At 34.2% G+C, this 12,726-nt stretch overlaps 1 protein-coding gene across 2 annotated transcripts in view; it reads left to right on the top strand.

The window, feature by feature from the left end:
* The first annotated feature begins 221 nt into the window (after nucleotides 1-221).
* Nucleotides 222-12,726, top strand: part of SLCO1B3 (solute carrier organic anion transporter family member 1B3) — a 50,065-nt gene continuing 37,560 nt past the window's right edge. The window contains exons 1-3 of one of the 2 annotated variants that reach the window (XM_059402692.1): nucleotides 222-285; nucleotides 1,519-1,548; nucleotides 5,008-5,156. In XM_059402692.1, coding sequence (XP_059258675.1) covers nucleotides 5,073-5,156 — 84 coding nt within the window. In that variant the 5' untranslated portion in view covers nucleotides 222-285; nucleotides 1,519-1,548; nucleotides 5,008-5,072. The remainder of the gene's footprint in view (nucleotides 286-1,518; nucleotides 1,549-5,007; nucleotides 5,157-12,726) is intronic. The other variant, XM_059402693.1, reaches the window with a different exon arrangement.

A 12,726-nucleotide genomic window follows, 5' to 3' on the forward strand; every position in this document is an offset into this window, starting at 1 on the left:
TATCTTGAAATCATAATGAGAACCAGCCAGAGGGGTCCAACTGGAACATTGGTTGTTAATAGACTGAGACTGGCACAAAATATATAACTTTAAAAATACCAGAATCTGGAACAGACTGCTAGGATAGCTAGTTAATTTTCTTTTATCTGCCTAGGACAATGACCTAGTAAGATGGTTAATCATCATTGAACTGATTTTTTTAAAAAAAGCTAACTATTTAAAGAGAGGCTTTAACAACAGATAAAGGATGGACTTGTAGCTGCCGCTGTAAGATTCTAAGTCCAGGTAAGAACCTTTGATATTCTGTAATTTCAGGGTTTCTTCTATGTGGGAAACTGCCACATATTTCAAGGGAAAAAATTTTCAGATGGAAATGATAAGTATTAAACATTTTATGCTTTCTGTCTTCTACACACTTAGGTTTAAGCCCTTAAAGCTCATTAAGTATTCCTTCTGGAGATAGGTGAATCTCAGGTTTATATACTCTTAAAGATAAAATACAGAAAATAAGACATTTGTAATTTAAAAATAAAGTTTGAAACCCTTTTCCTATTACATTCTAGGTAAGTGGAACTTCAAGTTTAAAAAATGGATCTCTGGTTACCTTTTCAAAATACACCACAAGGCAATTATTTTCACTAACTACATGGGATAATTAGATTTATTCCTTATTTTTTTGAGTCCATCTTAACTGGATAATATGAAGCAGAGTGTTAGTTAGCAAACATTAAGAAATGGGATGTGTCTCAAAGTCATTTACCTATCTCTACATTCCTGTTTCAATTTGTTTGACTGATTCAAGGTAAGAAAAAAAGAAGTTTTCTAGATAATTTTGTCTTTGATCGAATGAGAAAAAAAAAATTGCTCAGCATGGTTTCTGGCAAAAACCAAGAATTTAATAAATATTATTTCCCTTCTCCAATTCAGGAAGGTGGCTACCTTATAAGACAGTTGTTATTGTCAAAGGAGGTAGAAAATGGGGGAAAGTCCACCCATAAAATGTCAGCAAATTAGTAAATTTGTTTTTCCTTTTTTTCCTCCTTGGTTCCATGGATGCATAGTACAAACTGGGTCACGTGGCTTGTACTATTTTTCAGTGGCTTCCGAACAGTAAAATCTTGATGCAGGTAAGGAGAGGCTGGTGAGATCCAGCTCTCCTCTCCAGCCCAATCAAACTAAGCAGAACTGGGCTGTTCTGTTGAAGGAAGAATTGCAGTGCCTGTCTCACTGCCTGTGGTCCTGTTTTATAAACATATCATTTCTCCCAGATTTATTTAAATGTCAGTTTTGGGGGACTCTAAGGAAAAAAATATGTCCAGAGAAAAATAAGTTAAATTCTCCTCGTCAGGCTTAAAATGTCATGATGAAGTAGAAAGTGGGGTTTTAAAGCCAAACCTAAATGGATAGTCCAACTTTGTAATTACTCTGGAGTTACCTATTATAATTTAGCTGTTCTCAGAAATGAAAGTGCCTACATTTCCCACTTTTTGTCAACATATTTTTTTCTCAATTATCTAGGAGAGAGAGATGGAATATTGACCTGTCTGGGTAAGTAGTGGAAATAATAGGGAAAATTAATGACTATGTTACATGTTATATCCTCTAGTGGAGCAAAAGTGTGGAGAGGTGTTTTTCAGCTGGGAGTAACTGGAGAAATACCTAGGAAGGGTGATTTGGGGCAGAATTACAACCAAGAGATGAGGAAGAACATTACAGGTTAAGAAGGAATATAGAAGGGCAAGGTATTCTAGGGAGAGGTGGTTCCACAAGGCTGAAGGAGCTTATGGGTGTCTTGGGAAATGAGACTAAAAACAAGGGCTGTGTTTATTCATAAATAACCTCAAATAGGAAATGTGAGTTTTATTCTATACACTATAGGAGAACTCTGAAAGATTCTGAAGGTGGATATGATAGTTATAAAACAGGAAGAAGGCTGAAAGGATAATCAGCATTTAATCAGTTGCAGTAAACAGGACTAGACTGGTCAGGTAATGGCCTTCAAGAGTTCTTGTTCAGTAGCTAAAAAAACCCACCCAACCAAGCAAGCAAAACTAAAGCTCAAGGGCATATACACACCTTGTCAATGATTCAGAGAGAGATCTGTAATAATAGAATTAAGTGGTAAAAAATGACTTTCTAACATTTAAATTCTGGGGAAGGATACCGAAGGAGGTATTCATGAAAAAAACAAACAAACATGAAACTTATCAAAGGACTGCTTATGATGTTGGGACCACCCAACTAATAATTTCTTCCTCACTCCACTCCATTCAGTAACTGAATAGATACAGGCATGTTTGGAACACATGCAAAAAAGTGGAATAATGGGCACCTGGGTGGCTCAGTGGGTTAAGCCGCTGCCTTCGGCTCAGGTCATGATCTCAGGGTCCTGGGATCGAGTCCCGCATCGGGCTCTCTGCTCAGCAGGGGGCCTGCTTCCCTCTCTCTCTCTCTGTCTGCCTTTCCATCTACTTGTGATTTTTCTCTGTCAAATAAATAAATAAAATCTTAAAAAAAAAAAGTGGAATAACTAGGATTTACTTAGATGTACATAGATATGGATTTTTGCATTGATGCATATGTTTATATACACAAGTGATAATATCTTTAGATATTTATCATTTCTATATCCTGCATTGTACATTAAATTGGTATTATATATATTCATCATCTTTATATATTTATAAAATAGGGACTCAATGAATCCTTATTGAATAAATTGACACATAAAATATATAGTTAACTCTCATTATTCATGGATTCAGTATTTGTGAAGTTGCTTTCGCATTAAAATTTATTTTTAACCCACCAATCAATGTTGCTCTTTTGTGGTCATTTATATGCCTGACAGAGTGACAAAAAATCAGAATTGTCCAACATACATAGTCCCCACTGAGGTCAGATAAGATGTGGCTCTGCATCCTTGTTTTATCTTTCATATTGTAAATGAGAATGCCATATCTTTTTCATTTTTGTGCTTTTTTTTTTTTGGATGATTTTGCTGTTTAATCAGCTCCCAAGAGTACTGTAAAGAGCTGGTCAGTGTGCGTAAGTGTAAGAAGGCTGTAATGCACATGATGGAAAGAATATATGAGTACCAGAAGCTTCCTTCAGGCATTAATTTAAAATTAATGGATCAACAATATATTTTAATTAGATGTCTTTAAACAGAAGCACACAGAAACAAGGTTGTAAATTGATTGTTTGATAAAAATGCTGTAACCAGAGATATACAGGAACCTAACCCTATGAGAAATAGGGTTAGGGTCCCTATAGAGAACAAACAGTGTTCAGGTTTCACTGTTTGCAGCAACTTTATAGAACACGGGTACTACAAATAATAAGAATCAATGTAATTATGCAGCCTTATTAATTATCTGTCTATGCTTATTTGTGTTTCTATATATAAATATCTTAGATATATAAGTATGTATTATTCAGATATGTATGAATGTGAATACATTTTCTAAACCTCAGTGAAGAACCTACTATTAACGAACAAATCTAAGGAACAAATTGCTCATTTTACTACTCTTTAATATAGAGGCTTAGTGAAATAAGTCAGTCAGAGAAAGCAAATACCATATGATTTCACTCCTGTGTGGGATTTAGGAAACAAAACAAATGAGCAAAGGGAAAAAAGAGAGAGAAGCAAACCAAGCAACAGATTCTTTACCAAAGAGAACAAACTGATGATATATTTGGAGATGGATGGGGGATGGGTTAAATAGGTGACAGGGATTAAGGGGTGTCCTTGTGATGAGCACTGGGTGTTGTATGGAAATGTTAACTCACTTTGTTGTACACCTGATACTAATAATTCACTGTATGTTAACTAACTCTAATTTGAATAAATTTAAAAAAATAAAAATGAAAACTAAAATAGAGGCTTAATAACTTACAAAATTACTCTTGCATTTTGACCTCAAAATTCCACTTGTAAGAGTTTGTCCTACAGATATTATCATACATATTAAGAAAATGTCCTAATGTGAAATACTTAGATACAACTTAAATGTTTTCAATATGTAACTAGCTAGATATATTATGGATAATGGGATAATCTGCAACCATAAGAAAACTAAGGAAGTCATTTATTAATATAAAGTATATAAAGTAGAATAAAAAGGTTGAGAGCAGCATTAATGGTATGCTGCCATTTGTGTTAAAAAGGAAACCATTATGTATTTAATTAAAAATAAATATCATATATCTAGATCGTATTCACTGAAAACTGACATTAGTCTTCAGAATAAGAAACTAGATTCTGGTGGATAAGGGCTAGAGGAAGAATCTTTAATATATATCTTTTTGGTATTTTGTACTTTCAACTATATATATTTTACATATATTCAACTGTATACATTTTCTCTTCAAAAATAAATGAACAAAATTAAAATAAAGTAGGATCGTGATGGTGGTAAGGTCAGGCATGGCTAGAGTCTATCTGGGATGTACTTAGAGTGTGCTCTGCTTTCTATAACAAATCCAACCTGCATTTCAAACCTGGTGCTTGAAGTATCCCTTCCTTGAAAACTTCTGGGCTCAGCCACTGTAATTACAGTTCATTACATGATTTTTCTACCCATTTTGACTGTCCACTATGTGCAAGACTCTCTTTGGCACTTTGTAAAACTATAAAGATGAATTAAACTTGTATTTGCCTTCCTAAATTGTATAATGTAGGTAGGTAAAACATATTTAAAATTTTTGTGGTTTAAAATTTTTATCTCATCTAGTGTGGGACTCTATACTATTTACTTGTTTCAAGTTCTCTTTATAAATCTATCTTCCCAATTAAAATATAATCCCCCTAAAGCTAGTACTGTGTGTGTGTGTTTACCCTCCCTTTGTGTTTAGCATTTACCTAGTCTACTGCTCGTGACATTAAAGACCTTGAATGAGTATTAGTGGGTTTATTGATTGAGGTCAACCTTGTAGCTTTTCTTATTTTTGAATCCTATATTGTTAAAGTGAAATAAGTTCTCCTTTTTCCTCCCTGAATAGGTGATCATTTCAAACCTAGCAGCAAGGACAGTTGGAAACACTCACATGCTATCAGTAGTTCCGTGATGGACTCAAATCAGCATTTGAAAAAGACAGTGGAAGAAACACCTTCCAAGGAAAGGGAAACTAGATGCTGCAATGGATTCAAGGTAGGAATAGTTTCATGCTTCCAAACTAAATAAGTGGGGGGTTTGTTGTCATTGTTTAAGCCAGTTTTGGAAAAGAACATTATATTTCAAATTAGAGTTTCCAACTAAAGCATATCTTAAAATATTAACAGAATGATCTATATCTTGATTTAAATAAGTCTTTAAAAAGGAATTTCTTCGATGATAATTCTGATGGCTGAAAGTTTACTAATGTTAAAAAAATTTAGAAATCTTTTGATATCTTCTCTTTGGTTTTTGATGGACCAAAAGATATTTATAAATTTCATTAAAGTAAGTCACTGTATATTGAGTAGTATATAAAATGAATTATTGGAACTGACTTATAAAGAGAGCAGATTCATTAGTTTTATGAATCACTTTGTGGTCTTGACCTACTGATTATTTTTTCTTTTGAAGAACAGCATTTTTTATTCTGATAATTTAAATAATAGAGGCTGGTAGAAAAGAGATTTGTAATAACAATCAAAAAATATGAACCAAATACCTAACTACTGTCTTAGGAAAGCCATTTAATTTTTTCATATGCAAGTTAATAAAAGTAATAATGTTGTGTCTTGATTTTGTCTTACAACTGTAAGACATTAGAGGATATAGACTATATCAGAATTTTCATTGACAGAAAAAAGTATTCCCTGAGTACAATGTTGAAGAAACCAAGACTCAGGGAAATTGAGAAATTTGCCTAATGTCATCCAGCTTGTAACTGAAAACCCTTAAACCCAAGTCAAAACCTTTCAACCCCCATAGGGAAGTTTTGAAGAAATTTTAAAAATTAAAAAAAAAAATATGTCTGTCTTTTAAAGTATTTTAAGTGTTTTCCTCAAAGTTGTAGTCTTAGTTGCTGCATAAGGACCACAGGAATCAGACTCAATTGCAATATTGTTATATTAGGTCCCTTTTAACTTTGTCCAGAGAACATGTTTGTTTGTTTTTAGAGATTACAGATAAGGTCTATTCTGATGAAATATTTGAGTAATATTTAAGCAGAATAGCAGTCACAAGAAAAGGTAATGGTGAATGCAAGTCTAAGGGTAATACGGTATGCTGGGTTCTTTCTGCTTTTAAACATTGAGGGTTACAATGATCTCATTTGTGCATCAATCTGGCTGAAACAATTAAAATTGCCAGAATGGTCCTTTGTAGCATATTTTCAAGTTAGTATGTGCAAAGTATGTTAATTGCAGTCTAATGATCCGGACCAGAGAGCTAGAATAACAGTAGAAGCTAACTAACATTTATTGAGCACTTATTATATGTCAGACTCTGTTCTAGCCATGCTTTAGTGGTTTTGTTCCTTACCACGATTCCACCGCCAGATGCTAGTATCTCTCCTTTACAGATGAAAAAACAGACACAGAGAGGGTAAATGAATTCTTCTTGGTCCCAAAGCTGTTAAGTACTGGAGCCAAGGTCTGAACTGAGGCAGTCTGATTCCAAATCTCATGCTCTCAATTCTACTCCACATTGCTATAGTAACTATGGTTTTCTATATTAGTACCCTTCAGATGTTCTGGTAGGTAGGGATTCAGTGATCTTCCTCATTCTGTGTTTTTAAAAAATTCACCTTCAGACCAAGTAATTCAGTATCAAGCAACCACAGGATTCTTAAACCTGTTTAGGTGCATGGGCACACACATGTACACATGATATTATTAACATGTATAAACTCAGAAATGTATCAGAGTGTAAATAGATAATAGACCTCTTAAAATAACAACAGCATAATATGTTAATTAATTAAATTTAAATAAAATAAAATTTGAAAAGCTAAATAAATAACACTAGCATAGTTTGATTTTTTTCCTTACCACTTTCCCTCAAGTTTTGGACTAAACCAACTACATCACATAAACTCTGCTGATACATTCTTCATCTTTATATGTGTCACTTCTGGCTTCAGATTTCTTGTACCATTATGTTGTAACAAAAATTCTTAAGGCAATGGTAATGCATCATTATCAAAAAACATAAATAATAAGGTGGAAGTAAAAGTCCTCCCTTTTTGCCTTCATTGCACTCCCCCTTCAAAAACAATCAGAATAACCACCCCTTATGTAACCATCAGTAATATTCATTTCCTGCTGGTTTCCTCTGACTCACTTTCCATATTAGCCATCAGCCATGTTAGACTTTTGCTAATTTGTCAAAATGTTGAGCAAACTTCTGACTTGGAGAAGTTTCTACTTGCTGTTTTCCCTTCGGAGTGTTCTACTTCCAGATACCTTGCTCCTTCATTTCATTCACATCTCTGTTTAAATATTACCTCATCCCTGACTACCCCATATGAAATACCCTTTCCTACTCCTAACTCATTGATCAAATTTATTTTTTTCATAGCATTTATCACCAGCGGACACTGACATACAAACTCAGATATGTAGATGTGTGTGCGCACATGTGTGCCTTTAATGGCATAAAAAACTAGAGTTATTAGAGTTCTGTAATAATCTTAGAATCCTGAAGTTCAGAAGTCTGAAATGGGTCACAGTGTACTACAATCAAGGTGTTGGCAAGGCTGTGTTGCTTTCTGGAGGCTCTAGGTAACAGTCCATTTCCTTGCCTTTTCCTGCTTCTGGAGGCTGCCCAAAGTCTGCGGCTTAAGGCTTTCTTTCATATGCAGAGCTGGTGGTCAGTTCAAAAGTCTGAAACTGCATCAGGTGAACACTAACTCTTATGCTTCCCCCTTCCACATTTAAAGGACCCTTGTGATCCCATTGGGTTAACCAGGATAATTCAGGATAATCTCTTTAGGTCATCTGATTAGCAACTCCATTTGCAACCTTAATACCTCCTTGCCATTTACCTAATAAATTCACAGATGGGCAGAATAGCAGCCCTCAAAGGGAGATGTCCAGGTCCTAATCTCCAAAACTTGTGAAAAAATATACTATGTGTATAAATATGTATATATATATACTTTGTATATTACATATATTTTATATATTTTGTCTTGGTATGTTTTTAGTAATTTATCCATTTCTATTAAGTTATCCAGTTTGTTGGTGTAGTAGTCTCTAAAAAGTGGTCTTTCACAGTAGTCTCTAATGATCCTTTTTATTTTTTCTTTCTTTTTCTTTTCTTTCTTTTTTTCTTTTTTCTTTTCTTTTCTTTTTCTTTTTCTTTTTTTTTTTTTTGAGAGAGAGAAAGAAAGAGTGCATGCATGTCGGAAGGGTGGAGAATCTTAAGTTGACTCCTGGCTGAGCCCGACTTTGGGCTCATCTCACAACCCTGAGATTGTGACCTGAGTCATAACCAAGAGTCAGATGCTTAATCAACTGAGCCCAATCCTTTTTATTTCTGTGGCATCAATTATAATGCCTCTTTTTAAAAACTCATTTAAATATGTTATCTTTTTTCTTAGTCTAAAGATTTATCAATTTTTTAATCTTTTCAAGTAACCAACTTTTAGTTTTATTGGTTTTTCCTATTGTTTTTCTATTTTATTTGTCATTTCTGCTCTAACTTTTGTTATTTCCTTCCTTCTGCTAATTTTGGTTTTAGTTTTTTTCTTTTTCTACCTCATTGACATGTAAAGTTAGATGGTTTATTTGAGAGCTTTATTTTTTAATGTAGGTGCTATGAAGTTCTCTCAGTATTGTTTTTTCTGCATTCCATAACTTTTTATAGGTTGTGTTTTCATTTTTGTCTTGAGGTATTTTCTAATTATTTCCTTGAATTCTTCTTTGACCCATTGTTGTTGAAGAATGTGTTGTTTAGTTTTCACATGTTGTAAATTTTCTAGTTTTCCTTTTTCTGTTGATTTCTGGTTTCATTCTATCATGGGGAGAAAAGGTACTTAATATGATTTCAATCCTCCCTAATTTGTTAAGATTTTATTTTGTGACCTAACATCAGATATATCTTGGAGAAGGATATGTGTACCTTTAAGAGCAATGTATATTTTGCTATTGTTAGGTAAATGTTCTATATATGTATTATTAGGTTTGTTTGCTTTATATAGTAATGTTCAAGTTCTACATTTTTTTAATTGAAATTCCATCTGGATGTTCTATCCATTATTTAAAATGGGGTATTAAATGTTCCTATTGTAGGGCGCCTGGGTGGCTCAGTGGGTTAAGCTGCTGCCTTCGGCTCAGGTCATGATCTCAGGGTCCTGGGATCAAGCCCCGCATCAGGCTCTCTGCTCAGCAGGGATCCTGCTTCCCTCTCTCTCTCTCTGCCTGCCTTTCCGACTACTTGTGATTTCTCTCTGTCAAATAAATAAATAAAATCTTAAAAAAAAAAATGTTCCTGTTGTATTGCCATAGATACTTTCTGTTTTGTCAATGTTGACTATATATTTAGGCACTCTGATGTTGGGTATACACATGTAATATATATTTATAATTTTTCTATCTTACTGGTCAATTGATGCTTTTATTGTTATATAATTTCATTTTTTGTTTCTTGTGACTTTTTTACGTAAATTCTATTTTTGTCTGATATCGGTGCAACCACTCCTGTTCTCCTTTGGTTACCAATTGCATCAAATATCTTTTTCCATCATTTCACTTTCAGCCTATGTGTGTCCTTAAATCTAAATTGATTTTCTTGTAGACAGGGCATAGTTGAGTCTTCTTTTTCTTTTTTTTTATGTGTTCAACCATTTTATGTCTTTTGATGGGGAAGTTTAATCTATTTACATTTAAAGTAATTATTGATAGAAAAGACTTACTATTGCTACAGTGTTGTTTTCTGTTAGTCTTGTAGAAGTATACCTCAGAGATATTTTGGGTTTGGTTTCAGACCACCATAACAAAGCAAACACTGCAGCAAAGGGAGTCAAATAATTTTTTATTTGTTTGTTTCTCAGTGCATACAAAAGTTATACTTCACTATGATGTAGTTTATTAAGTGTGCAATAACATGCCTAAAGCAATGTACATAACTTAATTTTTAAAAATATTGCTAAAAACTGCTAACCATCATCTGAGCTTTCAGAAATTGATAGTCATTTGGCTAGTGGAGGGTCTTGCCTCAAAGTTCATGACTGCTGACTGATCAGGATGGTGGTTGCTGAAGTTTGGCAATGTCTTGAAATAAGACAGCCATGAAGTTGGCCACACCAGTCAGCTCTTCCTTTCACAGCTATCTGTTTGATAGCATTTCACCCACAGTAGAATTTCTTTCAAAATTAGAGTCAATCCTCTCAACCCCTATTGCTGCATTAAGCTAAGTTGATATAATATTCTAAATGCTTTATTGTCATTTTACATTCTTCATAGCATCTTCACCAGGAGTAGATTCCATCTCAAGAAACATTTTCTTTGTCCATAAGAAGCAACTCCTCTTCCATTAAAGTTTTATCAGGAGATTGCCACAATAGAGTCAAATCTTTAGGTTCCACTTCTAATTCCAGTTCTCTTCCTGTTTCTACCACATCCACAGTTACCTTCTCCATTCTCAAAGCATTCTAACTAGAAATTCTTCTGAGCAACAGTACTATCTGAAGATGAGAAAAAAAAATCAGTTTATTTCAGTAAAGCAAATAGCATAATAAATTTACATTACAAATATTGAATTAAGATTAATTTAAAAACCTTATACCTTGTTTCTAAAAGGCAGGAAAAACATTAGATATAGTTTTCAAGAGATATCTGAAAGCAAAAAAAAAAAGATCAAATAATAATTTGTAGTATTCAACTATGAAAATTTTGCATTTCAGTAAAACAAGCTAAAACAGTGCTCCATGTCATTTTATTAACATTAAAAATAAGTTTTTTTAAAAATAAGAGCTCTAAGAATAAAAATGGAAACAGAACTATTTCCATTTTTATTCTTAATTTAAATTCAAACATTTAATTAGTAATTAATATACTCACATTAAATTCCAGCAAACATGTAATTAGTGTATACTCACCCTACTTTCCAATTTTGCCTGACTTTTGCCTTACTTCTTATCATCCCAGCTGCACACCGCCCTCAACAACCTCCGCCCCACCCCGCTGCCTTTCTCTGGACCTCTCCTTTATAAGAGTCTCCCCCTGCAAATTTTAGGTGGCTGTGGTTAACCTAAACTCCTCTTTTTCATTTTTTGGGCTAAAAGGACTACAGGGATTTTGTTTTTGCCCCCCCCCCCCCACCCCTAGGAGAGAAAAGGCACGTGCACAAATTCGGGGAGCAGGAGCAGAGGGAGAAGGAGACAAAGGACCCTAAGCAGGCTTGATCTCAAGACCTGGAGTTCATGACCTGAGTGGAAGAGTAGTTCACTTAATGGACAAGCCACCCAGTTGCCCTAGAGTTTTAGCTTTGAAGGTGCTGTGGCCTCACCTCAAAGCCCTAAGAATGAGAAACTAATCCTATACCTTTTCTTCTAAGTGTGGACTCCCAACCAGAGTCTGACTGCTTTTGTTTGCTGTGTTCCCGTGTCTTCCTCCAGGTGGTTTTGGGTTTCCCCTTAGACTTTATAATTGTTATTTGCTGGAGGATCCGTTTCGTGGGAACTTACTGAGCTCTTTTGGAGGTGGAAATGGTTATACGTATTTCAAGATCACCCTGGCTACAATGACAGTTGATGAGCTTTCCCAGAAGGGATATGTAGAGTAAAAAGAGAAGAGAGTCTGAAACAAAACCCTGAAAAAAAAAAAAAAAACAATTGAAAAGCGAGAATAACAGAATAATAGAATAAATAATAGAATAATAAATAATAGAATAAATTTAAAAATTGCTTAACGATAAAGCCGTTCCCTATTGTCTCCAGACAAAACTCTCTCTTGAGCACTAAGCCTGCCATCTGTGTCTACTCGATGCATGTTTATTTTTAGAAATCTCACACTTGACTTTTGAAAAGGTGATTTCATTGTTTTTAACCCCAAGACTTATCTTCTTCTCATCTCAAATAATAATGTTAGTACATACGCTTATCCAAATTAGAAACTTAGAAAATAAAATCAGAAAACTCATTACCCTTATTCCCCCATCTTGTTGATTTTCCTCTTAAACTTCTCCAAAGAGTGTCTGTGATCTTTTGTTTCCTTCTTTCCAGCTATTAGGCTTTTTTTCCTTTTTTTTTTTTTTTTCTGAGATCAGCTTGCTTGCTTCTTTGTTTTCTTTCCTTCTTTTCAAATTTTCTTTTTTCTTTCTCTCTCTCTTGCTTAGTTTCTCTCTTTCTTTCAAAATTTTATCTATTTATTTGTCAGAAGGAGAGAGAGAGAGAGAGCGCACAAGTGGGGAGGGAAACAGCAGAGAGAGAGAGGGAGAAGCTGGCTCCTCACTGAGCAGGGAGCCTGATCTGGGGTTTGATTCCAGGACCCTGGCATCATGACCTGAACAGAGGCTTAACCATCTGAGCCACCCAGATGCCCCTGAAATCAGCTTTCTAACAAATTTCTTTGTTACTAAGTCCATCTTTTACATAGATACTGGAATCAACCCTCTAAAATTTAATTTCCTTATGCTACATTTAAAAATACAATTGCATCTCCCAATGTTTGGCATATTTCTATCCTTCTGTTCCATCTACACAGATAATCTTTCTGTTTTTTTCAATTTATCTTTGTTCTTTCACTATTTGGGCTTTTTCTCTATTTCCTATTTTGTTTTATTTTTT

Source organism: Mustela nigripes, chromosome 6 (assembly GCF_022355385.1).
Source record: "Mustela nigripes isolate SB6536 chromosome 6, MUSNIG.SB6536, whole genome shotgun sequence".
Classification (NCBI taxonomy): domain Eukaryota; kingdom Metazoa; phylum Chordata; class Mammalia; order Carnivora; family Mustelidae; genus Mustela; species Mustela nigripes.